General features: G+C 53.4%; 12 protein-coding genes across 12 annotated transcripts; 7 read left to right on the top strand and 5 right to left on the bottom strand.

Moving 5' to 3' along the window:
- Window positions 1-94: 94 nt before the first annotated feature.
- On the top strand, window positions 95-1814 carry LAESUDRAFT_700190 (uncharacterized protein). The gene is made up of 2 exons (XM_040906404.1): window positions 95-273; window positions 342-1814. The coding sequence occupies exon 2, from the start codon at window positions 517-519 to the stop codon at window positions 1573-1575; it is 1059 nt and encodes a 352-aa protein (XP_040764169.1). The 5' UTR covers window positions 95-273; window positions 342-516; the 3' UTR covers window positions 1576-1814.
- A 1161-nt stretch (window positions 1815-2975) lies between these two features.
- On the top strand, window positions 2976-3125 carry LAESUDRAFT_653477 (uncharacterized protein; the record flags this gene model as incomplete). The annotated part of the gene is made up of 1 exon (XM_040904425.1): window positions 2976-3125. One exon carries the CDS (start codon window positions 2976-2978, stop codon window positions 3123-3125), a length of 150 nt encoding a protein of 49 aa, XP_040764168.1.
- Window positions 3126-4564: 1439 nt separating this feature from the next.
- Window positions 4565-5671, bottom strand: LAESUDRAFT_725864 (uncharacterized protein; the record flags this gene model as incomplete). Its single annotated transcript, XM_040908906.1, has 2 exons — window positions 5310-5671; window positions 4565-5257 (listed from the first exon to the last, which is right to left on the bottom strand). Coding segments are annotated over exons 1-2 (892 nt in total), but the record flags the coding sequence as incomplete, so codon positions are not given.
- Window positions 5672-6366: 695 nt separating this feature from the next.
- Window positions 6367-8781, top strand: LAESUDRAFT_725861 (uncharacterized protein). The gene is made up of 8 exons (XM_040908905.1): window positions 6367-6842; window positions 6905-7201; window positions 7253-7294; window positions 7350-7409; window positions 7473-7811; window positions 7858-7941; window positions 7993-8097; window positions 8150-8781. Exons 1-8 carry the CDS (start codon window positions 6441-6443, stop codon window positions 8660-8662), a joined length of 1842 nt encoding a protein of 613 aa, XP_040764166.1. The 5' UTR covers window positions 6367-6440; the 3' UTR covers window positions 8663-8781.
- A 1544-nt stretch (window positions 8782-10325) lies between these two features.
- On the bottom strand, window positions 10326-11062 carry LAESUDRAFT_177130 (uncharacterized protein). The gene has a single exon (XM_040901457.1). It carries the CDS (start codon window positions 10862-10864, stop codon window positions 10424-10426), a length of 441 nt encoding a protein of 146 aa, XP_040764165.1. The 5' UTR covers window positions 10865-11062; the 3' UTR covers window positions 10326-10423.
- LAESUDRAFT_725860 (uncharacterized protein) lies at window positions 10880-11396 on the bottom strand. Its single transcript, XM_040908904.1, has 2 exons — window positions 10988-11396; window positions 10880-10911 (listed from the first exon to the last, which is right to left on the bottom strand). Exons 1-2 carry the CDS (start codon window positions 11251-11253, stop codon window positions 10905-10907), a joined length of 273 nt encoding a protein of 90 aa, XP_040764164.1. The 5' UTR covers window positions 11254-11396; the 3' UTR covers window positions 10880-10904.
- A 56-nt stretch (window positions 11397-11452) lies between these two features.
- LAESUDRAFT_177259 (uncharacterized protein) lies at window positions 11453-14377 on the top strand. Its single transcript, XM_040901459.1, has 5 exons — window positions 11453-11471; window positions 11522-12065; window positions 12127-12224; window positions 12465-13884; window positions 13938-14377. The coding sequence occupies exons 2-5, from the start codon at window positions 11690-11692 to the stop codon at window positions 14081-14083; spliced, it is 2040 nt and encodes a 679-aa protein (XP_040764163.1). The 5' UTR covers window positions 11453-11471; window positions 11522-11689; the 3' UTR covers window positions 14084-14377.
- On the top strand, window positions 13927-14755 carry LAESUDRAFT_177133 (uncharacterized protein). Its single transcript, XM_040901458.1, has one exon. The coding sequence runs from the start codon at window positions 14231-14233 to the stop codon at window positions 14702-14704; it is 474 nt and encodes a 157-aa protein (XP_040764162.1). The 5' UTR covers window positions 13927-14230; the 3' UTR covers window positions 14705-14755.
- A 166-nt stretch (window positions 14756-14921) lies between these two features.
- Window positions 14922-16679, top strand: LAESUDRAFT_700186 (Aldo/keto reductase). Its single transcript, XM_040906403.1, has 5 exons — window positions 14922-15466; window positions 15521-15715; window positions 15774-16004; window positions 16059-16423; window positions 16482-16679. The coding sequence occupies exons 1-5, from the start codon at window positions 15319-15321 to the stop codon at window positions 16509-16511; spliced, it is 969 nt and encodes a 322-aa protein (XP_040764161.1). The 5' UTR covers window positions 14922-15318; the 3' UTR covers window positions 16512-16679.
- A 705-nt stretch (window positions 16680-17384) lies between these two features.
- On the bottom strand, window positions 17385-18238 carry LAESUDRAFT_176830 (uncharacterized protein). The gene has a single exon (XM_040901455.1). The coding sequence runs from the start codon at window positions 17915-17917 to the stop codon at window positions 17465-17467; it is 453 nt and encodes a 150-aa protein (XP_040764160.1). The 5' UTR covers window positions 17918-18238; the 3' UTR covers window positions 17385-17464.
- Window positions 18239-18540: 302 nt separating this feature from the next.
- LAESUDRAFT_176763 (Zn-dependent exopeptidase) lies at window positions 18541-21923 on the top strand. The gene is made up of 11 exons (XM_040901453.1): window positions 18541-18942; window positions 18996-19542; window positions 19598-19961; window positions 20017-20109; window positions 20162-20298; window positions 20353-20434; window positions 20503-20762; window positions 20820-20939; window positions 20990-21099; window positions 21158-21564; window positions 21626-21923. The coding sequence occupies exons 1-11, from the start codon at window positions 18668-18670 to the stop codon at window positions 21754-21756; spliced, it is 2526 nt and encodes an 841-aa protein (XP_040764159.1). The 5' UTR covers window positions 18541-18667; the 3' UTR covers window positions 21757-21923.
- LAESUDRAFT_759265 (uncharacterized protein) lies at window positions 21794-23427 on the bottom strand (the record flags this gene model as incomplete). Its single annotated transcript, XM_040912577.1, has 10 exons — window positions 21794-22000; window positions 22050-22244; window positions 22307-22449; window positions 22499-22577; window positions 22635-22682; window positions 22737-22814; window positions 22868-23075; window positions 23128-23207; window positions 23260-23276; window positions 23340-23427. The coding sequence occupies 10 exons, from the start codon at window positions 23425-23427 to the stop codon at window positions 21794-21796; spliced, it is 1143 nt and encodes a 380-aa protein (XP_040764158.1).
- Window positions 23428-23519: the final 92 nt, after the last annotated feature.

Genomic DNA, 23519 nt, shown 5'->3' with positions numbered 1-23519 from the left:
CGATGCAAATTCTGATCTTTCAACACGTCCTCTGATGCCCAACAAACATGATGATATTCATTGTTAAACAGTCGGTGCTCTCAGGCTCCGATATTGGAGCTTGTTGGCCAGCTTGAAACTGCACTGCTCGACGCTGTCCGCCGTACATTGGGAGTTTAGCTCATCTCCACGCTGATCGCGATCATTAGCATCAATTGGCGGACACCATTATTACTAGATCCGATCTTTTGCAACTCAAACCGCCACGGTCACATTTTCACCAATAACCCGACGGTAAGAGATTGATCAAGAGCTGTTTCATGTGCTGACCATCTAAATTCATTCCATACACATTTGATTAGAATCCAGGCTGACGGTCTGAGATACCTGGCAAGTTCGCCGCTTGCAACTTGCAAGGAATCGAGCCCAACGCCGCGCATCGACCGCCCCATTGCGCACGGACAACTGAGCTCCCGCGTCCTACCTTTCAGCTTGCGCATCGAAAACCTCAATCTTAAAGGAACACGATCACCAATAATGATGCACTCCTCCAGGCATGGTTCCGAGACCTGCACCATTTCTCCCTTCGAGCCGTCTGTCCCGGTGGAGATCGTCATGCAAATCTTAGAGGCAGCAGCGGCGCTCTCGCATGATGCTGCAGCATCGGTCTCGCTGGTGTCCTCGTGGGCGCGCAAGCTCGCCTTGCCCTATCTCTTCTCCACCATCATCCATCGACAAAAGCCCCTGACACACCTGGATTTGCAGAACTCTGGATGGGCGGCAGTCCCCACTTCGCGCTCTCCTTTGCCTGCTTATCTTGGACGTTACGTGCGCAGTCTCTGGACGGAGAGCATTGGGATAGCCTCGCCCACTAGCGAGATAGATTTCCTCAAACCATGCGTGCACGTCGAACACCTCGCTCTGCCCACGGCAGCCCTCCGCGTAGTATTCATGCTCTGTCAAACGGTCGCCAAGTCCGGTCGGAAGAGCCAGCTGGACGCTCCTCTCCTGTCCTCGCTTCACTCCCTCACCCTCCTCACGCACACACTGCGGTATGAATGGCACTTTCTCAAGGATTTGCGCATCCCGAATGGCACCCTATTCCTGCACAACATCACGCACCTCCGCTTGCTCGACATGCAGATCTCTGCATACGTTCCGCACGAGCTGCTCCCAAACCTCACTCACCTCGCCGTGCCCTACCTCGATCTCGGCGCGAACGTCTCACGTGGTCACGTCCGTCTGCCCGACGGCATCCTGGACCACAAGTCCATGCGGATGATCGTCCTCACCGTCGACGAGCGCAAGTTCCTGCACAACCCGTGGTACCATATCATGCGCTATCCGACGACCATGACCGCACGCGCGGACGATGTCACGTATACTTCTCCTCGGGACGCTTTCCGCGGACTCATGCAGGAGGCACGGGAGAAGGACGAGCGGATATACGTCGTTTTGTCTCCTCAAGGTCAGACCTCCCGCGAAGAGTGGATTGAGGCCGCCAGAGGTGGGATGAGTATATGGGGAAGGGCGGTCCAAGCTAGAAACGACGCTAACTACGGGACGATGCTTCCCGAGATCTATCACCCTACTTAGATATCTGATCCCGAAATCCCATGGAACATTGAAACATTGACCAAATATAGGACATTGCCGGATTGGCGTGCGTTCGTATCGTCGCATTTGATGGACTAAGTTAGTTGTTGTAGCTAGTGGTAGGCTTGCGTTGTATACTGCTTCAGAATCTAGTGTAACAGAACCTCGACTCCATCCGTCTTGTATTGTACTAGTGCCATGTTGCTCGCGATTACCGCATAGAAAGCCAGATACTTGTGATGGTTGCCACGCGAAAGTCTTCGGAAACAAGTTTCATTCACAAAGCGCATGCACAGAGTTGGCCTCGACACGGGAGACATGAAGCCATTTTCATACTCGAGAAGCGCCGCGTGGCCGCGGCTGGGTCCCTTGCTCGAGGCACGCTCATTGGTTGTCACGGGCAACGTGCAGGATTGATTACAGGACGTAGAAATGCACACTTGGGTGGAGTTGGCGCTGCGGCGCCGGTTCCAAATAACAGTACAGCATCGGTAGTGGGATAAACGAGAGGTACGTAAATATAAATATGTTTTCAAGCTATTAGTACAGCTGCTGTAAATGGGATTGGCATAGATGACAAATAGGTAAAGTACAGTACGTGGCGGAAGTGCTCATCGTGGTCGATATAGGTAGTGTAAGGTAGGTACATTAGAGGACATCACACAGCAGACATGACGCGATTTATAAATGTGGAAAATCGTGTGGGAATGTCAGCTGATGTCTTACATTTGTGGCAAAGCTTTGCCAATTTAGCATTTAGACGGCAAATAGTGCACATTCACAGCCAAAGTGAAACATTTTCAACATGAAATGCCATGGTTGCAAATATTTGTTGCATGTGTAAGAAATCAGTCGACATTCACACACAATTTCCCACATTGATAAATCGCATCATGTCTGCCGTGTCATATCGGGCGAGTACGTGAACAGTGCTAGTCTTGCGTGGACGCTGATTCAATCTTTGATTCCATAGATCGCCGGGGGGGGCCAATCAGGGCGGTCGTGCAATTCGAACTGCAACGCGCATCTGACAATCTCCACGTCGTCTGGAGGGAGTGCATTACGTTCATCGAACGTGAGACGGAGGCAGGCACGGTCCTCGAAGGTGCGCTGTTTCCTACGCAGTGGAGCGGGTGGCATCGAGGGGTGGGCTCCCAAGCAGCGGGACTCGGTGCGAATGCGTAACCCCGTATGGCGTATTTCATTATGACGGTATGTTCCAACTTCCAGAATCGTCTCGTATTGTACAATCCCCGGTGCTTGAAGAGGAGGGCTGGGTTTGCGGAAAGGAGATGATTCCAATCGAACCGATGACGAAAACCGTTCACATCGACGTGCCAGTGCAAACACGAAATGGTTGAAAGATCCTGCGCAAGAAGGTTAACCGCCGACAGATTCCGATGACGGCGGCGTATGCGTTCACGGACTACCGTTCTCAAGGACAGACGATCACGTACGTTATCGTGGACATAACCACGCCACCTGGAGGGAGGATGTCACTGTTCAACGTTCAACCTTTACGTCGCTCTCTCACGCAGTTCAGGCCGTGAAACGATACGGATGCTGCGTGACTTCGACGAGATGACATTCTTTCAGCTTATCGATGACATGTTAATGAAGGAGGACGGACGGCAGGAGGACCTGAACGCGAAAACAAAAGGCTGGTGGGAATAGATGGAGAATGGAATGAACGATAACGGTCGAAATTGATGTACGAGTATATCACCAACGGCACATGTCGAATGAGGCACAACGTGCGGAGGGAGGTGAGGCATAAGTCGGGAGATGTTGAGGAACCAGCAGTGCGAAAGATGCAGTTGAAAGAGCGGTAACCGGGCACGTCGTTAGAGACAGCAGGACGTAATAGACGGTAGAATCCGGATGAGACAGCAGGAGGTAAGCGAAGGCGACGTCATCGTAGTCACGTGAACGTTCCCACCCCTGCACGATTTTTGTCCCTGGCCGTGGAGGATGCAGCCTTGCTCTGTCGAGCAAGGGATCATTTGTATTGGTCGCAATTGACGTTCTGAATTTGACATTTTGCACAGAAATGGAATCGTCGCAAATTACCAAAGCTATATTTGAACTGCACAGAAAGTGAGAAAGCTCAAAGTGATGGCATATATTCGGCAACGCTATGTCCCGCATCGCTACTTCATAATATGTAAGATCAAATGAGGCGGCTGCAAATTGAGTACGCAATTTAAATTCATTGTATAACATTTGTCAGATGTTCGACAGATTCTGAGTTAGTGAGTACAAGTACAAAAGACAGATTTCAAAACTAGGTACAATTGACTATATTCCCGTTCAATGATCAACGTTCAACGTTCGCCGACATTGCTTCCCAAGCAATCTCTAGACTTCCTGAGTAGAACCAAATGTCGGAAAGCGAAGTGCAACTCTCACGAAAGAGAGACATCTCTCGGCTTCGATCAATCATAGCATCTTCCCAGAATTGGAGCGAGAGTAAGTTAGGAAACTGTTGCAACCAGCGCGGCACATCATTCTAATAGGTAACGTTGAACGTTGAGCATATATCGGACAAGAGTGTAGGGTGAAACTCACCAGGAGCGTCGAACTAAAAGCGTCTCTGCGGTTATGCCCCGATGCCTGTTCAAGAATCAGGCATTTCACCTGAGAGAAGTCGACGCCTATGCCCAGGGTTCGGAAGCTATATTCTCCAAAGAGAGAAGCATCGGTCTCAGACGCAAGCGAAGAAGGGATAGTGCAGTTCAGGCACCACAGCTCGTGGCATGCTGCACTGCACGCTAGCACTTTGGAGAGATGGCACATGAACTCCGCAGGATGAATCTGATACGTGGACATAAACCCACCACTTTAAGTCTTATGGATTTCATTCCAAACTGATGACCACACTGCATGCTCGAGATAATCAGCCGTGGCGCAGGCTCAAATCCAATCCACTGACCTGGGTCGCTATTACCAGAGGATGCAAAAGCCCCGGAACTGCCCGATGCATCCGTGCTATCGGAAAGTGTGCGAGCTTTCTTTGCTTCTGCGAGACTCAAGCGGAGCCTTTCCGTCAACTTCTTCACCATGAGCTGTTCAACTTTCTCGTTCGCCTCCTGGGACAATCCTTTTGGCCTTACCCAACCTGGATAGATCTTTCCGTGTGACCCCTTGAGCTCCCACCGTACTTCTTTTGGTACGGCTTGACGATACGCCTCAAAGAAGAGGTAACACGGATAACAAGACAGCTTGGAGACGCCGATGTAGGGATGTGGCGGGAGATCAGTGGATGTTGTTGTGTGATATACAAGCAGGGTGCATTCACAGTGAGGGATCTGGCGAGAGAGGTCCACGACTTGCGATGTTTTGGAGTATGACTCGCCTAACTGGGCTAGGAGAGGCTCTCGCGACATGAATGGACGTGTTTCTTGTTCCTCTGGCTTTGATTCCTCCGCTTCCTCATGCGCCGTCTCGGATTCACTTAGACTTTCATTGAAAGAGCCGATGTCTTCTTCCGAAAATAAAAAAGGACGGGAAAGGGCAGCGTAGGGTTGCACTAGTACCACATCAAGTTCTGCATGGAACATAACCTTTCTGCGAGGAGATGTCGCAGCACGTAAAAGAGTGTGAATATGGGTGTGGAGAGAGTAGACTTTCTCCATGAAGCGTCGAAAGTCGAGTATTTTTGAATTTGACGTCACATTTCTCTCTGGCAGTGTAGTCAGCCTATCTATTACTTAATCAGTCGCCGCGGTACTCACCTTGCTGCCGATGCTCAAAAATAGCTTGCCAATTTACCATAAGAAGCCCATTCTCCCCCGTCGCTCGTGCCCAGTCACGTCGCACGTCTGCAAGAACGTCGACTATCTTAGGCGCGGCCTCGGACGCAGGCAAAGCGATAAGTTCGTATATTCGTTGCATGCAAGCCAACAGCCCGCGCAAAATGGTTGCGTCGCGCAATGGAGTGTCCGAGTCGGGTAATCGGGCATCCGATGCTATCGCATCGTTCATGGTAGTAATGAACTCCTGCGCTTCTCGTCGGCGCTTCATGACGCGAGCTTTCAGCTTGGGAAAACAAGTAGTGTAGACATGGTAGAGTGTCTGCCTCCACAAGTCCATGAGGTCCGCATCCAACCCCTCGTCGGGAGTTTTCCGAAGAGCTTCGTCGGAGGTCTGAGGTCCATATCGGCTGATCGCCTGCAACTTTGTCCAGATCAACTTGAGATGGTCCACAACGCTCGAATCCACGGCGCCGTTCTGTGCGACGTGGATAGTGATATTGCGGCTGCTCGCCGTCCACGTGACAGCTGAAACTTCTTTCGCGCGCCGCGTTACTACAGCAGCAATAGCATCTGCAATCTGTCGCTCGCGTTTCCCGGCGTTGTCTTTCGGTTCTGGGCTAATGCGACGGAGTTCGGAGGCAGAGACTTCATATGCTGACTGGTTAAAGCTAGCATATAAGTGGAGAATACATAGCAACTCTTCAAGCGTCGGAGCCTGAGCAATCATGTCGAGACGCTCTAGTTCGTCCATGTCTCCCGTGCGAACGTGTCATTACGCAAGTGATCGAGGAACATATACTCGGACCGATTTGCAAGCGTCCTGCGATGACGACATCCCAACGCTGTCAGAGCTGAGTAGTAATCCGAGAAAGCCAAACTCGCCACAGGAGGAAGCAAAGAGTCGAGAGTGCACGGTCGCCCAGTGCCACAACCAAAATACAACAAAAGTAGACCGTAGCACCGAGCAACGGCGGGAACACAGCCTTTCGCTAGTATAAAAGCTGCGGGACCTGCGAGACCACGTCAAATGCAGTCTCTTCAACACTCTTCATCACTTCATCTCGTTGCGTATCGTCACCAGAATTGACAGATCGCCCGAATGCGCTCCGGATGATGCAACAGTATTTACCCTGCACGCTCGCCCTCCGTCATAGGTCAGCTGCAGCTCAGCCGAACGGTCACTCTTACGTGTGTCACGGCAGCATCTATTGGAGGACGCTGTTCTGTCTTCGCCAAGCAAGACGAGGATGGACGGCTCGAACGAGCATCGTGGGGCTCGCCACAGGAGCTCGACTGTGCGCCCTGAAACCACGTGCAGCGTCGTGCGCGCTTGTGGCCCGAGTGGCTGAAGGTGGGGGCAAATCCGGTCTTCCACCGAAAGGCGCATTAGCAACGGTGGAATGTGCCCAGGTTACGTCCGCTCCATCACTTATTTCTAGGCGCTTATTAGGGGCGACTGCTCAGGACGTCATAAAGGAATGGCAGGTCTCTCTGACCTCGCTACGCTGCACAGTATGTCTACAAAGTCTTTTTTCCGCGCCCTACGCGTTGTCGATCTCTTCTTCCGGTCACAGCTCGCTTTGCACGGCCTCGGAGGCGTCATCTATTTCCACCACAGCAATGGCAACAAAAGCAAAGGCGATGATCCACCCCGCGCAGATCCACCCCGTCGAGAAGAGAACGTGAGGGAGCAGGTGAAGAGCGAGGACGCCTACCGCTTCGGCGAGTGCAGATGCGCAGGGTGTGAGGCCCGGCGAGAGGCCACGCGCAGAGCAATTGAGGAGTATCGTGACGTAATACCACGCCGTTTCAACGAGGTGTATGCGCCGCAGCTGGATCCCATATGGGAGCTTTATGAGGAGGAGAGTCGAGTGAGTGCCTACTGCATCGCGTTTGTCAACACCATTCCGACAAGTCTACAGAATCGTAGTCAAGATGACCATCTCGACATGGATTACGATCTGGCGCGTCGTCCTTTCCTCATTTGACATCTTCAGCACCAATTTACAAATTGCTCAGATCGTCGAAGATATCCCGGCCACTCCAGAAAAATGCTACGAACCGGATAGAGAGCAGAATGTAAGAGAGGCAGTCTGAACCCGTGCTAGACGTTATAGACATATGTATTTCACTCGCTTGCAGGAAGTGCTCCTCGGGCTGCAGCGCGACCGACGTAACATCGTTCTCGACTCGACATGCCCAGAAGTGGCGCCCCACATTGTGATTTCACCGCCCGATCTGAACGAGGAATGGGATCTCTACTGGGCCGTCTGGATAAATCGGATGGGGCCACAAGACCCTAAGTATTTGTCACTAGCGCACCCAGATTGCCGACTACTAGCGACTCTTCCGCCCCATGCTGACCGACATAAGGGTAGCTCGGTGGAGACGTTGGTGCAAGAGCCACGGTATGGGGACGATGACGCTACGCTGGATGCAGAACCACAGAGAGTGTTCAGTCGGTCAGCTCTACAACAAAGAGTACGTCCGGCCATATGTATTTCAAAGCATGAATTTACAACGCCAGATTGTTTCCGCATCGCAGGAAACTGAGGTCGTCTACCTGGACAACGTCATCACCGCTGTGCGGCGGCACTGTTACAGGGCATCTGTCAGTCTCACACGCTGGTTTTCATTCCGTCTGCTTATCGTGTTCCTACAGGCACTAGCAGCGAGCGCGGCGGCATCGACGTTCAGAGCGAGATGGGATGCAGCCGACTTTGCAATTCAGGTCGAGAAGCCGTTTATGTGGATCGATCCTGCCGAAGTGAGTTTCTCCATCTCCAAGCCCTAAGCGCCTGCTAAGCAACTCATCACAGACGCTCTTGTCGTTCTTCTTCCAATGCCTCGGTACACTCGTCATCGACTCAACAACGCCATATACGACGCCGCATATAGTCATCCAGGAGCCTTTACCGGAGAACCTATGGGGACTATACCACAACAACACGCCCTCTCCTCAAGACTGCGGGCTCGGCAATCTGCTCACTGTACCCTCCTCATTCGTCGACTATGTAAACCTCGAGCCCAACTCGTTCGAGGAGGATGACTATCCCGCCGACAGCCGGCCATCCTCGAGCGGCATGGAGAGCAACGTCCCCCGCACGCCAGAACACCCTGAGGACTCTGTCGGCGTCGCGGTGCCCGCGCAGTGCGTGGACATTATGCACGCGGACCAGATTTCCTTCTCGACGTCTGCGCTCTGGCAGACTGCAAGCCAGCCTGAGGAGCCTGCGCCGCATGGAGATGACGTCCCAGCGTACGAAGAGGAGGAAGACCAGCTGCCGCCTTTCGATGAGTGGTACCAGAGCATCGCGAGGCGCGCTGCTTGAGCATTGTCTTGATACGTACTATAGAGCTATCGTATACCTGATGCCTTAGATACCAATAGTAACACATGTAGCATAGTGCATGTCAATAATTACTGTACGCTTATGACCTTCCGGACCGTCATTTCACTTAAGAATGCGTTTGATCGCGGGAGAAGTCGTCGACATCATCATCACGTTCGATCTATTAGCTAGTGAGTCAGCATGAAGACTGGTCTGATATCTGATACTGATGGTCCGTCGGTAAGATAAAACCCGGCATTTCATCTTTGGTGCCGGATGCATGTTCCAGCGAACAATGCAGCGGCTGCGTCCAAAAGAGTCGCACGATACATGCTCGGGAAGCTCGGCCTGCGGGCGCAGGTCAGATGACCACTTATCGAGAAATCCCATTTGCCCAAGTTGGAACCTCGGCAGGTTCATGACCCTTCAATTTCAGCTGCGAATCGCTTCGCGAAGTCGTTCACACATCCACAATCACCTTCCGTGGACCTCACAATCAGTGAAGGATCGGATTCAATCAAGATCCGAATGTTGCTTTCGTGGTGAGCTCCCATCCTAAGCAGGCCAGGGTGAATCGAGGCCCGCGGAATATTGACGGAACGAACTGAGAACCATCGAGTGGGCTGGAACCCGTTCTGCGGCATGCTTGCATTCCTAGAAGCCACGCTGTGGACGAGTCCGCGGACATAGTACTGCGATGCCATTGCGGAAGCGTAGTGCTGAGTCAAATGGTTGGCAAGCGAGAGGTACGTGCTGCATCATCGTGTGCACATTGCAGCCGGTGAAGGACTGGATCTGTCAAGCGTAACTTGCGCGCCAATACGTAATACGGTTGACTGGAAGTCGGTGGAGGTCACTCATCTTCCGAGGAGCAAAGCGGGAAGTGAGAGGTGAGCCAAGGCCATCAAGAAGACTCCTGTCGCCATGAAGCGTCGGGAGAATCAGGACCGAGTCACCACGTACGTTACGGTACGTATCGGTTATGACCGTGGCTTGCACGAGTAGAGCATTGCGCCTGCCCTCAAAACGGACGAGTCATTAGATGGCGGCCTAATCTGCACGCGAAGAGCATCTGCTATACGTTCTTGGGAGCCACAACCTTGAACGTTTGAACCCTCTCGATGGTTTGCCAGCGATCGCCACGGGTTCTGGATTCATAGCTGGATTGGATAAGAGGTTACTTCAGCGCACCCGCTGTTCGTGCCTCATCATTCCGTTTGCCTCGCGAGCCTGCTTGAGCGTCCCGCAAGCTCTCGATGAGTTGTTCGCAATCGCGATGGCGCCAGTTGCAGCCGGCGGAACGCCATTGTCGTTCGATTACGTACCATGTCTTGTGCATTTCATTGCCTTTCTCGGCGTGGCGACGATCCCCCACCGCACTGCCGGCCTATCTGGGATATCATTGATGTATCACTGCGTCATGATGAAGAATGCAGATTGCGTGAGAGCCGAGGCCGGGGAAGCAAGGGGGAGGCGGATTGGAAACTTCTGCCGTAAGAAAGATTTATGGGTGACAAAGAGAGTTGCATCATATAGGAATTGTCCGTCGCTGGCGGAGACATGATTAGAGCCAGGCTCTCCAGTCTAGACACCGACGTCGGAAAGGCCGTGATGGATCTGGGAACTGGACGTTACCGAGCCTTTCGTGAGCTCACTCAGCAAGGACCGGTGTACGAACCTGCACGCATGTGCATGCGTGCAAGACGAGCACATTTTCCCGTAACGCGCGCTCTTGGGCACTGTCGGATCTGGAGCGGTGAATTATATGGAGCAATTTGTTTCCGGCCCTATGGAAGATGAAAGCGCTTTTGGCGATAACGCACCAAAAGATTCGCCATCTTCGTGGCACAAAGCAGAAGGCGCAATGGACCAAGACCCTGGAAGAACGAGGAAGAAGGCTGTCGGTACACGGGTCGCACGACCGCCTCGGTACACACGTTGCACCCATGCCGCATCCCACCTGACACAAGGGCGCGGGAGGCTAAGAAGTTGCCGCAAAGTAAAAGTGGAATTAGAGCGACTTCGCATGCGCAGCCGATCCAGATGTTTCACACAGAGCTCACCCTCATTGTAGGATCTGAACCAAGTATTTACATAGCCGTCTATGTTAAAGCGCGAGGTCATGTGCGAAAAGGGAATAGAAGAGCAAGAAGAGACTAGGGTTTGTGGTGAGTATAGAATGGAACTTACGGCACTCCGCATCCGCGAAGCATGCTTGACAGAGAACGGGAAAGTTGTGGTACTAGAATCTTCGGGTCAAAGACAGGCAAAGGGAGTGATTTACTGGGCGGTTATGGAAACGATTAAAAACGAGGGGACACGTACATGAGAGCAGCATGTCGACGTTTCGGTGTTCGGGCAGGCGGGACGTTAGGGCGACTATCATTCACAAAGCTGTAGAGACGCTGAAGGGAACCATGTAGATGTGATGATGGCGTCACAGATCCGTGTGACCACAGAGTATTCACATCAAGAAGACAACAGTGCGACTTCGTCGCAAACAACCCAGCAGAGATTGTGTAACTTATTAGGCCAACGGAGCGAGAGGCGAGGACTAGGAGCGCTTGACAACAGGCAGAAAGAGAATTCATTTCGGGCATGACATTGGCAAAAGAGTCGATCAGGCCGTTATCAGAGTGTAGATCAAAGACTACTGCACCCGAGATTCAGACGTCGCCTGGCGAAGCCGGGTGCCTGACTGGCAAGGTCGGGACGTCGGACTCAGCGTGGATGGCGGACGGAGACAAGGGGCGGAGGCCACAGCGGGCGCAACGATCAGGCGGGCCGGAATGGCACCAACCGAGTCAAAGTTAGTCAATCAACAATTTATTTTACGAAATTGTATTGAAATCTTATAAGGATCTAATCTGCTGCTCTCCGGCCAATTCGTTGATCTCTTCCATCACCTCGGCTGGCCGTGCCCTATTTCACGCCTTCTCGTCAAAAAGACGCTCCCTGCGTCCCTCTTTCCCGTTTCTTCACCACGAGGCCCCAGTCTATCCCCCATACTGTAATCCTCAGGCTGTAATGGCAGAGAATGTCACCATCTCGCTCCTCCCTGTCTCCCTCGCACTCGTTCACCTACCCCGTTCCCGCCTCGAGTCCCTCACGACGCATGTACTGTCCCAGATACTCTTGCCGAATCCTACGTTTCTGAACATTACCTGCAACGAGATTGAACTGAGCCTGTTCGCCGAGCACCATGTACTCAAAGACTTTGAAAAGATAGCGAAAAAGGATGCGCACAAGCTGGCGAAGGCGATGAAGGAAAGCACAGACGAGCAAAGTCGAGCACAGGTGCGCAGGAGACGGCGTAAGCACGTCGTCGAGCATTGGGAACCAGTCGAAGTTTCTTCGGATAGATGGAGCGTGCTGCAGATTGACTCCCATTCGGACCAGCTTGGCGCGTCTACCCTTTGCGTTTCTCCTGCTTCGTGCCTTGCTCAATGTTGTGCGTATCATAGACAATTCCGGAGCTCGAGTGCGAGAGCTCTCTGCGCCATTAGCAGCGGCAGGAATCTCAATCCTGTACCAGTCCTCGTACATGAGTGACTTCATCTTCGTGAGTTTTTGGTTCTCATACTGGTTAATTCTATGCTTGGTTTCTCGCTCTCCAACCCAATTATATCAGGCGTATCGTCGCCTGCGCATTGGAAGCCCCCTAGCCGGAATTTTCTTATCGCCAGGCGGCACGGCTATGTTCTGATGGAAATTGGCCTGCTGAGAACCGAGCAAACACCGTCACCATCAGTGCACCATGCTCCCGCGGACATTCCGCTAACCGCCTTTGCTTACTGAATAGGTAAAATCCGCCCGCCTTTCACAGGTCATGTCCCTGCTTGCATCGGCCGGGTTCAATCTATATTCGTCTGATCCGACGAACTTCACTGCGCAGCTGTCCACCTTCACTTCCCCCCTCCTCTCGCCAACCCCTGATGACAACTCCTCAATCTCTCTACTTGATCTTACCACGGTCGCACAGCGTGTTGATCCCGAGGGCCGCGCCATCTTCACGCGCTCGCGAAGCGGCACAGACTCGACGAGCATCTCGTCGGGGAGTCGCGGGACTCCGCTTCCACCATTGCTCCACATGTCCGGCCGTCTGGACTTCGCGTTTCCCGCTGACCCGACGGTATCGTCACCGATTTCTGTTGCGAGCGAATGCGACGAGATGAAGACACCCGCACCTGCGCCAAAGTCTGTCGTGAGCCGCTCGCAGTCGCACTCGCCATCAGGGTGCGAGGTGAGTCTTCTCGCGCCGGATTTGACGTATGTCGGCCTCGCGGACGAGCATGTGGATATGTGGGGGCTGAAAATCATCAAGCTTGTCGCGTTCCCAAGGCTCATCGTTGGCGGTGACAGGAGTACCGAGAGCCTGAGCTCGGGCTCCTCTTCGGGTGGGACGCGGTTCTTGTCGTCTTCTCCATCTGCCGTGGACTTCGATGCGGCGGTTGCGCCTCCTGTTTTTCCAACGAATCCCCTGGACGAGGTGTCTCTCCGCATCATCACCGCAAGCGACGTCGGCAATACAAGCGGTAGCGACACGACAACACGCGTGGGCCTGGACTCACCGAAAGAAGAATTAGCTGTATATGATAGCGCAGAAGCCACAGTGAGTGAGCTTCGCAGACGCAAAAAGTGGGAGGAAGGCTCGGAGCAGTCGAGCGACGATGAAAATACCTCACCATCGTCTGATGAAGAAGGGGACTCGGAAGCGAAATTCGAGCGCGAGCGCTCATCGTCGGCGTCTAGCTCTGGGAGACCGTCGCTCGCACATTACGACACGCTCGATACGCTTTACACCTTGGACACCGTAATGACTGTGGAAACTGTGCGCCCTGCTCCTGTTTCCGAAAGCATCGAAAGCACTGAAGACGTCGACGCTGCCAAGCGTAGTCGCTCGCCCTCGACGTCCTCGTCATCGAGTTCATCCTCGTCGGCAAGCATATCTCCTCCACCGTTGGTGCCGTTCTTTTCGTTCACACGCACGACGGAGGGCTCGTCACTCACTGCCCCTGTATCGTTACTCGCTGCGCTTTTCCCACCAGACCAGCGACACATGGTGATTTGTAGTGACGAGTTGGACGTTCTTGATTCGCGACAGTCGTCTCCCGCGGTCGATGAAGAAGAAGCCCTTCAGGATGCGGAGGAAGACGATGCGGACAGGGGGCCGCAGGGTCCACTCAAGTGCTTGCAGATCGATCTCAGGAAGTTTGGACTAGGTGAGTTGGTGTCTGTCTTCCGGTTGACTGAGTATCGACTGACTAGCGTGTAGACAAATATGGTCTCGTCAACCGCTTCTCGCGCACCCTAGAAGAGAACGGCATTAACCATATATACAATTCGACTTTCAAAACGGCCAACCTTCTTGTGGATAAGGCTCATGCTACGCGTGCTCAAGCTTTGCTACGCTCTTGCTGAAAACCAAACACAGGCCTCGATATTGCCTTCCTTTCAGAGCCTCGGCGTAATGGCTGTGACATTTCTTGTCTCATCAATCCCCTTTCCATCGCCCCAACTCGGTTTTCGGTACAACAAAACGGCTCTGACGATGCGCCGCGCGTCAGCATGATATGCACTCACGTCTGTTCACGTCCTTCCCGATATACATCTTGGTTATCGTCTGCTAATTCTATCCCCACTGTCCTTGCGCTACCCCTGATATATTCCTACTCTGGCAGTGCCTCCTCAGCCTCACTGATCTTCTGCACACACATATACAATCTTCCACATCTTTATCGCGTTCTGTCACTCTCTTCCTTGCATCACGTACACATGTTCCACTTGTTCTTGGTTGACTCACGATGCTCGCTCATCATTCGCCTTCACGCAAAACGGTCCTGTACATATCGGATACCCGGTCCCTTGCGGCAACGACGTTCATTCACTATTTGCCTTAAGCTATTCTACCTGCTACGACTTCCTCGTATCTACTTTCCTCACGCAATTTGCTCCGGCAAAATACCACTCATCCCTCTATGTGTACCATGTACCTTGCGCGTTGTATTCTTAGTATTTAGTACTGCTTGCCGGTGTATCTGATATCACGGGCTTGTCGCTGGATTCTCTGGTGTGATGAAACCGGAAAACGCTGCGCTGACGAACGTTCGTAAAAACACAAGCCGCGGGGAAATCAGTTCACATATCCGAAGTTGATTGTGGCTGGAGGACGGCTGATGACTGCAGCGGGCGCTTCTTTGCAAGATCTGGTCCAGTCTGTGGCCACAGCTGCAATACATGCGCATTCCGCATACGTCGTCAATGCTCTGGACATCGTCGCAGCCATCCTCGACTCGCTATCCGCCATTCAGTTTCTATAATCATACCGCTCTCGAGCTCGCACGGTACAATGTCGGTGCAAGGAGCGGAACTTTCAAGCTAGCCCGAGCGGACGCAGGACGTAACCTTCACGGTTGGACGGTTTTCTCTGGTCGCCGTCGGCGAATGTTTCGCCGCGGTAAAGATCCGTACTCTGGACTGCTCCGCTCCTCGATCACTGGATGCGCCGTCATGTGTGCTTCGTGCCTCGGCTGGCTCTCCTCCTTGGCCTTAAAACCTGCTTGTGGCTGCCATCACACCCGTCCCAGCAAGATCCAGCAGGACACTCCTGACTTGCAACGATACAGCGAAAGCACTAAGCTCTTACATACTTGACGATGTTCATCTCACCAACGATAAAGCTCCAGTCGGGTGCAGAGATGCCCCTGGTTGGGTTCGGCACCTGGAAGCACGACGGGGACAAGGCCATTGAGGCCGTGTACGAAGGCGTCAAGGAGGGTTACAGACTGTTTGATTGTGCCTGTGGTGAGTGCGGCGCATGTGCATTTTCGAAATGATGTCATTGATATACTGCTGCAGACTATGGCAACGAAAAGGAATGCGGTTTGGGGTTGAAACGCGCTTTGGACGAGGGGATCGTCAAGCGTGAGGAGGTCTGGGTCGCTTCAAAGCTGTGGAACACCTTCCATCACAAGGAACACGTCCGTGCTGCCGTCAAGAAGTCCCTCGCAGAATGGGGCGTAGACTACTTTGATCTCTACTACGTGCACTTCCGTACGTCGCTCCTTCAAGGCGTCGAAGCACACGCTGACGAATGCCTCGCAATAAACAGCGATATCGCTTGCTTATGTCCCCTTTGAGACTAGATACCCACCGGGCTGGTGGGTTGATGGCAAGTCGCAGGTCAAGCTCGACCCTGTTCCGCTCCGCGAGACCTGGGAGGCACTAGAGGCATGCGTCGACGAAGGCCTCATACGTCACCTCGGCATCTCCAACATGACCAGCGCGCTCATCATGGACCTCATGAGCTACGCTCGCATCAAGCCGAGCGTGCTCGAAGTCGGTCAGTCCTCATCCCATCTCTGTTTCTCTGACCTTGCTGACCCCTCGCTTGCAGAGATCCATCCGTACAACCAGCAACCCCGTCTGATCGAGTACGCACACTCGATCGGGCTTGCTGTGACTGCATATTCGTCCTTCGGCCCGATGGGCTTCCGCGAGCTCAAAATGCCCAAGGCTCTTCGCACGCAGCTGCTCTTCACGCATCCCGTCATCACGCGCATCGCCATGCGCCACGGGTGCACGCCCGCACAGGTCATCCTCCGCTGGGCAACGCAGCGCAACATCGCGGTCATCCCGAAGAGCGACACGGCTGCGATGATGGAGGAGAACATGCGCAACGTTGAGACACATCTGCTGGAGGAAGACATGCATTCGATTGCGCAGCTGCATATGGGTTTGCGATTCAACGACCCGATTGATGTGAGTCGTGTGCGCTCTCTTTGTGATGGACGGCGGTCGCTGACGGTGCCTCTTCCAGGATTTCCCTGGATGCTACATTTTCTGTTAATTGCATTACTGGATAGAACGCTGGACTGCATTGCTGTTGAAGAAGATATGGATGCTGTAACTCTATGCCTTTGTATTCTTACTGCAAACTATGTACAGTATGTACAGATATGCTTTATGTATGCATTAGTTGCTGTAGCACCGAAACGTTATTTTGATGAAGGAGCTTACTGAATCATGTCAACGCTGAGCACTGCTCAGATGACCCGAAGGAGCGAACTTTCGCAGTCGCTATACCCACCGGTCGCTTCTTCTTTCCCAGTAGAGTCATTCCACTGCGGCGGGATTCTTCCGGAATTCGTCTTGCGAAGCTCTAACGCACGTTCATGTAAGTGCGCTTTCCAGGAACACCTCTCAATAGCGGCATGACCCCGCTTCTTCGATCCTCTTCTCTGAGGTTTCTCCCCGCACGAATTCAGCAATGGCAACGCGAAGATCTAAGTCGTGTGTATAATCTGCGGCATGAGCGGCACTCCGTAACTTTGACGTACGTGCGATCTGCAGACTTCTTGCGAAGTACAGAATTCGAAAATCGAAGGCAGCTGGTAGGTATGGTCGTGCGACGAAGGTGCTACAATCATCCCTCAGTGGACGAGTCGAAAGCGCGCGAGCAAGTACTCACACGAAACGACTGTGGACTTCCGCAATTCGTGGATGTGCGCATGAGAAAGAACCAAATATCTGGCTTAACGGACGGGCGCCGCTACCTATATGGCTATACGCAAGCGTTGACCAGCAAGGCGCAATTGAATGTTGAGGATTCCGCGCTAGTAGCTTCCAATGACGACTTCTAGGGCCATTTCGCGGCATTTAGGTCGCGAGCTCTTGAATAGAGCAAAGCACGTGTCCGGTGAGATAGATGGAAACGACCTGAGCCGCGCTCCGTGCTTGTGGACGACATGGATGAGCATGATAGATAACGGCGGATCGATGTGTACTTGGTGGTTGAATATGTCACAAACAGCCTACGAGAATAAATGTACACAACACACAAGAGGCAAGTTGACTACCCACGTGTGACCATTCACGCGCACAACGATCGTGGATGTCCAAAGACTGTTTCGGCACGAATATCCACTCGGTCTTGAAACCTAATTCTGACGTACCCAATGTTCCGGAAAGATATCCACGGCCCGGACCACGATCGCATGTTGGCATCCAGAGTACATAGCACCGCCTCCCACAGCCCATGTTTTCCACGGGTGCCTTCCCAAAGCGCGCTGCGCTCGGTATTGTCAGGCAGTCCTGCACGTAGTGGCTGTCGGTAGCGACATAGTTGAACATGGTGCACCGTGAAGTGCGCGCAGCCAATGATGTTGCGTCATTGTCCAGCCCGCGTGCAAGCATGCGCAGGAAGCCCCCCTTGTAGGTGCATATGGGTGAACGCCGGCGGGGGCGACGATACATGTATCGAAGCCCACGGATTGAACAACGGTGTGCCCGCTTGCTGACGAGCGGTACAGTTGAGAGAGAGAGCGCGGGCGAGAAGACGGGCGTGAATAAAACAGGAAATAAATCGTGCTATAAAACGCACCATCCGCGGCTTCATGACTATATTACTGGCGTTGTGACTGGTGACGTTAAAACATTGGAATGACCTAGGCATCTTGACAACGTTTACGTTCTTCAGTTTGTCCTCGTTTTGCAGGATCAAGATGAAGCTCTTCTCCTTCGCCTCCGCTTTGGCGATGCCATCTGAAGGACTGATGAGTGGTACTTATGATGTAAAACGGTGTATGTACATCTTGATAGTGTTCGGCTGCAAGAGATGAAGTAGAGGAAACCGAAGTTGGAAAGGCAGCGTCTGTGGTCGAAACTTTGATGGGATAGTAGCTGATCGTCGATCACTCAATGATTGTCGATTGTCCAGTGGGTAGAGTGCCCGTTCAACCCAACGCGCCATAGCGAACAACGTCCACCTCTCGAATACATTATTCCGGCGACAATCAAAAAAGAAAAAGACAGAAACGTGTCATTCAAGACAAATGGGAAGTCAGGCTGGGTACCGAAGACTGGGTGACAGTCGAGGCCAGACGTTGAGGGTGGCGCTTATCGCTGCCCTGGCAGCTTGCGCCATTCGTGCGCATCGCTAATCATATCGCACACCACCACTTCAAGTATTCGCTCCTGTCGTCGCCGACGACAGCGTACAAAGCAATGAAGGCCGACGTCGAGAAGGCATCCCTTCTGGAGGACGCCCAATCGAGCGAGGAACCTGCAAAGACTCGCCGTACCATCGGACGCAGACTCACGAGGGCGGTCCTCATATTCTATGCCTTCGTCACTGTGTATGTGCTGGCAAAGAGGGTGCTCCTCAAACAACACCCTAGACTGGACATTGAGGCCGATACTCCCGGCTCTTGGGCGTTGAATCTCGCGGTCAATCCTGCGCGTCCGAGGTTGTCTGGAAAGAAAGCAGAAGAACTGTTCCTGTATGTTACCATCCTTCGCATTGAACTCATTGTCAGGCCCTTATCTTCTGTAGGGCGACGCCTGAACCGGCCAGCGCATTCGCTGCGTCCCGTGCTTATGCAACCCACCCTCACCTCGCAGGCTCGTCCGAGGACTTCGAGGATGCCAAAGCAATTCTCCAGCTCTTCCGGTCTCAGTTTCATATCCACGCTCTCCCCGGTGTGCCAGACCCTATCTTCCCCGCGGGGTCTCGCGCCTCCCGTGCCATGACACTCGGTATCAACAAGCATCGCACTCCCTATGCGTGGATCGACGTCTATTACCCCGTCATGAACACACCCATCAGCCACAGCCTAGAGCTGTTGGATGAAGAGGCAGGCAAAGCCGTGTGGACTGCTGAGCTGGAGGAGGACGGCGACCCGCGTGACCCTGAGGCGGCGAAGTACCGCGTTGCGGTCCCAGCATGGCATGGACTGAGTGCGGACGGCGAGGCCGAAGGCGAGCTTGTGTATGTGAACTACGGACGGAAGGAGGATTATGACGAGGTGCTCGCAAAGGGGGGCAACTTCACCGGGAAGATTGTGCTTGCGCGCTATGGCGCGATCTTCCGTGGGCTCAAAGTGCGGGATGCCTATTCCTCCCCTCTTCAAGGCTGACACTCAACGTTTCGCGCAGATTCAACTCGCTCAGACGCATGGTGCGGCTGGCGTGCTGATCTACTCGGATCCGCGCGATGACGGGAGCGTGACGGTCGAGAACGGGTACGCGCCTTACCCCGAGGGGCCCGCGCGCAACCCATCTGCGGTGCAGCGCGGCAGTGTACAATTTATCAGCGCATACCCCGGTGACCCGACGACTCCCGGACGGCCAGCGTACAAGGACGTGGAGCGCGACGAGGGTACGAACATCCCCAAGATTCCGAGCTTGCCGATTGGATGGGGGAACGCGCAGAGATTGCTGGAGGAGCTGGGCGGGACGGACGAGGGAAGAGTGATTAATGGAGAAGCGAGTAAACGGAAGGTAAAGCTGGTTAACCGAGGTGCGTGGTGGATAAAATGGTAAGAGTTGTGTCGCCCGACTCAAGGCTTGGCTAGTGGACAACAAGGTGACACCGATTTGGAACACCATGCTGGCCATCCCAGGCCACATCCGCAATGAAACCGTCCTCCTTGGATGTCATCGTGATGGTAAGCCAGTCAGATAAGTTCCCTTCGTAACGTGCTCATACGTGGCTATAAGCTTGGGTCATGGGAGGCGCTGATCCTGTTTCTGGTACTGTCTCGCTTCATGAGGTCATTCGAGGGTTCGGTGCACTGTACAAGAGCGGCTGGAGACCTCTGAGGAATATCGTGATTGCCAGCTGGGATGCTGAGGAGGTATGGCTTTATTGCCGCAAGTCTTAGAGTCTGATCACTGATTGTGGCTATCAGTATGGCCTCATCGGAAGCACTGAGTGGGCGGAGGACTTCCCCGAGTGGATTTCCGAAAACGTGGTGGCGTATCTCAATGTCGGTGCGTTGCTGCGCCTGACATATCACATTGTCCAGTGACGACTGATCACTCTACGCATATACTCACAGATGTCTCCGTGTCCGGTTCTCGCTGGGGCGCCTCCGCATCGCCCTCACTCGCGCACCTGATACGCCAGTCTGCAAAGGACGTGCCGCACCCAACGATTGCCGGAAAAACGCTCTGGGATGCCAGGGAGGATGCAGGCACATTTGAAGGCGCAGTCGATGAGGAGTTCCTGCAGATTTACAAGGCGGCGCGCGCGTCTGAGACGGGTGTGAGCCCGTTGGGCTCAGGCAGTGACTATACGCCGTTCTTGCAGAGGCTTGGGGTGGGTGCTATGATATCTACTAACTAAGAAATAGAGCTGATAATCGAGTCCGTTTAGGTCGCGAGCATGGACCAGGGCTTCGGTGGCACGCCAACGGATGCACCCTACCACTACCACTCGATCTACGACTCGCAAGCGTGGCAGGAGCGCTACGGGGATCCTGGCTTCCATCGCCATGTGCGTGAATTTGCCTTTCACAGATTGCGTTTGGTTGACTGGGCGTGCAGGTTGCTGTGGCTAAGCATATGGGCTTAACTGCTCTCCGCATCATCGATGCCGTCGTTGTGCCGTTCAACACCACGCAGTATTCGTTGGAGCTTGACAGCTATCTTGATAAGTGCGTATTCACTCCGTGACACCGCGGTGCAGAGTATGCTAATGTTTATCGTCTACAGGGTTGAAAACATTGCCTCTTCGCTCGCTGTCACTCCCGACTTCACGAACTTGCGTAGCTCCATCGCCACCCTGCAATCAGCGAGCAACGCTCTCGATGTAGAGAAGGCCGATGCGGAGAAGAAGTTCAAGGACGCTCTCGACAAGTTGCCCGTCAAGGAGAGTCATTGCTCTGGCAAGATGGACCACCCGCACCTGCCAGACTGGCTCAAGAAGATCCTGCGCAAGATTCATCGCCACAGAAAGGACAACCTGCCCAAGGATATCGAGGACTTCATCAAGGCTGCACAGCGCGTGGAGAAGGTAAATGCGAAGCTGAAGGCGTTCGAGGCAGGGTTCATCTCGGAAGAGGGTATCAACGAGCGAGAATGGTATAAGCACCTGGTCGTGGCACCGGGGAAGTACCTCGGTGCGTTGCGGTGCACAATCTTTGCTCGCTTTTATCGCTGACTATCGTCGTGTTGCAACAGGATACGGAGCTACAACGCTGCCTGCTGTCACCGAGGCACTCACCCTCGAGAAGAACAGCACTCTGGCGGAAATCGAGGCCAAACGAGTGTCGAAGCTTATCGACAACCTCGCACAAACGATTGCAGTGTGATATGATATGTGTTATGTTATTCAGAATTTGGAACACACTAGAGGTACACTGAGGAATTGTCTTGGAAATAGATTCTTGACGAGTTCGAGCGGTGGCATCGTTCGAAAGGTCGTTCTCTGTGAGTGAGGGGTGGGTCCTCAGTCTGAGGTCCGTCCTCGAGTGCGCTGGCCACTGTGATGAATTGCATTTCGTGGCCTTGGGAGGCCGGGCAGTCTGGAGGGATCCCTTCGTCTGGGGCTGCTGGCTGCAGCAATCCTTAGCGCGTGGGTATCAGCGCACAACTTGGAGCGTACCTTGCGGGTGCTCGAGGAGGACGGCGCTGACGCGTCGTTCCAGTTGTAGTCACTCAGTGTCACACGGCCGAGGTCTTTAGATGCCAGACGTTCGCGGATGTGGACCCGGGCGTTCAGAGTGCGCAGGATCCCGAGCGTGTACAGCTTGGCGGTGAGGAGGATGAACAGGAGGTCGAGGTGTCTGGGATCGGTAATCTGAAAGTGTCGATGAGCACTTTGCGTCTGGCCGTGAACGACACACATCTAAATTCCGTTACCTCTCTGCTGCAGTAGAAGATCGCTGCGATGATCATGCATGTGCTGGGAAGGGCGGCCGTCTCCCAGGTGAGCGCGATGATGTTCCTGAGTACCTTGTCGAGGTAGGTGAGGCCCGTTTGGATCTTCCATAGGTACATCGACACTACCTCGGGGCGTTAGCGAGTGAAGGGTCGTCTCGATAGGAGACCTACGAATGCATGTGAAGGAGATCGAGAGACTCAGCGAGCCGAAGACCCATAGCGGGAAAGCCCAGTGACCGACTTTCAACGGCTATATGACGATAATCAGCCTTGAACAGACCTTTGGTTAGTGCGGTCAACCGCTCACGTCCGCGTAGCCAGTAGCGATACTGATAGTCGTTGCTATTCGCACAGCCTAAAGCTAGGCATTGAGTATGCCCGGAGTATTCGCAGTAGCAAGGACACTGACCAGATAGATATTTGCCGTGAAAGTCGCTAGGGCCAGTGATCCGAGCCCAGCGAGTACAAGAAAGCTCCGCTGTGTGGACTACAAATTGGTAAGTCTACGCTTGCTGCTGGTAGTGGCAACGAGCCTGCTACCTTCCAGCACCTTCTTATGAGAAACCCTTCGCACATGGTGCAAATCAGGCCGTTTAACAGGAACTCCGTGCTATGCAGCGGGCCGATGTACTGTATACCCCCAATCAGGATAACCGAGAATTCTTGCACAGGGAAGAGAAGGCAAACCCAATGCAGACGGTCGATGACCTCCATCCAGACCTTGTACGTCTCCAGTACCGTCTGCAGACTTGGCGCTGTTCAGTATAAGCCCGATCGTACGACGCAATCGAGCTGCTTACACAGAAGAGAACACTAGACTTGCGACATACACGCGCAACCGTGCAGAATCATTAGCACAAAGCGAACAGAACTTCGCTCCCTGCGTCACAAATAAGTATTGCATACATCCACGCCGCGTTTCGATCACTCACCTGCGATAAAATCACTCCTTTTCACAAGTGGAAGGTGTTTCAGGTTGCCTTAGAGGTCCGGTCAATGTCTATTAACGTACCTTGCAGGAGATACTGCAGTAAGCCTTCCACCAAAATCGGCCCCTGGGTGGCTGCGTCAGGGGTGCTGATTGGGCTAGTGATGTTCATGCCGCACAGAAGGCGTGATAGCTGGAGCTTGAACGTGAAACAATGTGGGTCTTTTGTCGCTCTATCACGATTTCGGCCATTAGCAGAAGATA

The sequence above is a fragment of the Laetiporus sulphureus genome (genome assembly GCF_001632365.1).
Source record: "Laetiporus sulphureus 93-53 unplaced genomic scaffold LAESUscaffold_20, whole genome shotgun sequence".
In the NCBI taxonomy this organism is placed as follows: Eukaryota; Fungi; Basidiomycota; class Agaricomycetes; order Polyporales; family Laetiporaceae; genus Laetiporus; species Laetiporus sulphureus.
The sequence above is the reverse complement of the archived record's forward strand: the minus strand, read 5'-3'. Positions and strand labels throughout refer to the sequence as shown.

What these genes read in the sequence shown, in the direction of transcription:
- LAESUDRAFT_177130 (XM_040901457.1), bottom strand. Translation starts at nt 10,864, where the DNA reads ATGCGGAGTGCCGTAAGTTCCATTCTATACTCACCACAAACCCTAGTC.
- LAESUDRAFT_725861 (XM_040908905.1), top strand. Translation starts at nt 6,441, where the DNA reads ATGATGCAACAGTATTTACCCTGCACGCTCGCCCTCCGTCATAGGTCA. An exon ending in TTTATGAGGAGGAGAGTCGA is followed by an intron (nt 7,202 to 7,252) that starts GTGAGTGCCTAC and finishes ACAAGTCTACAG; the next exon opens with AATCGTAGTCAAGATGACCA. An exon ending in TCGACATGGATTACGATCTG is followed by an intron (nt 7,295 to 7,349) that starts GCGCGTCGTCCT and finishes CAAATTGCTCAG; the next exon opens with ATCGTCGAAGATATCCCGGC.
- LAESUDRAFT_176830 (XM_040901455.1), bottom strand. Translation starts at nt 17,917, where the DNA reads ATGTATCGTCGCCCCCGCCGGCGTTCACCCATATGCACCTACAAGGGG.
- LAESUDRAFT_725860 (XM_040908904.1), bottom strand. Translation starts at nt 11,253, where the DNA reads ATGAATTCTCTTTCTGCCTGTTGTCAAGCGCTCCTAGTCCTCGCCTCT.
- LAESUDRAFT_177259 (XM_040901459.1), top strand. Translation starts at nt 11,690, where the DNA reads ATGGCAGAGAATGTCACCATCTCGCTCCTCCCTGTCTCCCTCGCACTC. An exon ending in CTCCCATTCGGACCAGCTTG is followed by an intron (nt 12,066 to 12,126) that starts GCGCGTCTACCC and finishes TGCGTATCATAG; the next exon opens with ACAATTCCGGAGCTCGAGTG. An exon ending in ACATGAGTGACTTCATCTTC is followed by an intron (nt 12,225 to 12,464) that starts GTGAGTTTTTGG and finishes CTTACTGAATAG; the next exon opens with GTAAAATCCGCCCGCCTTTC.
- LAESUDRAFT_700186 (XM_040906403.1), top strand. Translation starts at nt 15,319, where the DNA reads ATGTTCATCTCACCAACGATAAAGCTCCAGTCGGGTGCAGAGATGCCC. An exon ending in TCTCTACTACGTGCACTTCC is followed by an intron (nt 15,716 to 15,773) that starts GTACGTCGCTCC and finishes CGCAATAAACAG; the next exon opens with CGATATCGCTTGCTTATGTC. An exon ending in GATTCAACGACCCGATTGAT is followed by an intron (nt 16,424 to 16,481) that starts GTGAGTCGTGTG and finishes TGCCTCTTCCAG; the next exon opens with GATTTCCCTGGATGCTACAT.
- LAESUDRAFT_700190 (XM_040906404.1), top strand. Translation starts at nt 517, where the DNA reads ATGATGCACTCCTCCAGGCATGGTTCCGAGACCTGCACCATTTCTCCC.
- LAESUDRAFT_176763 (XM_040901453.1), top strand. Translation starts at nt 18,668, where the DNA reads ATGAAGGCCGACGTCGAGAAGGCATCCCTTCTGGAGGACGCCCAATCG. An exon ending in CCTTGGATGTCATCGTGATG is followed by an intron (nt 20,110 to 20,161) that starts GTAAGCCAGTCA and finishes CGTGGCTATAAG; the next exon opens with CTTGGGTCATGGGAGGCGCT. An exon ending in CGTTCTTGCAGAGGCTTGGG is followed by an intron (nt 20,763 to 20,819) that starts GTGGGTGCTATG and finishes GAGTCCGTTTAG; the next exon opens with GTCGCGAGCATGGACCAGGG.
- LAESUDRAFT_177133 (XM_040901458.1), top strand. Translation starts at nt 14,231, where the DNA reads ATGATATGCACTCACGTCTGTTCACGTCCTTCCCGATATACATCTTGG.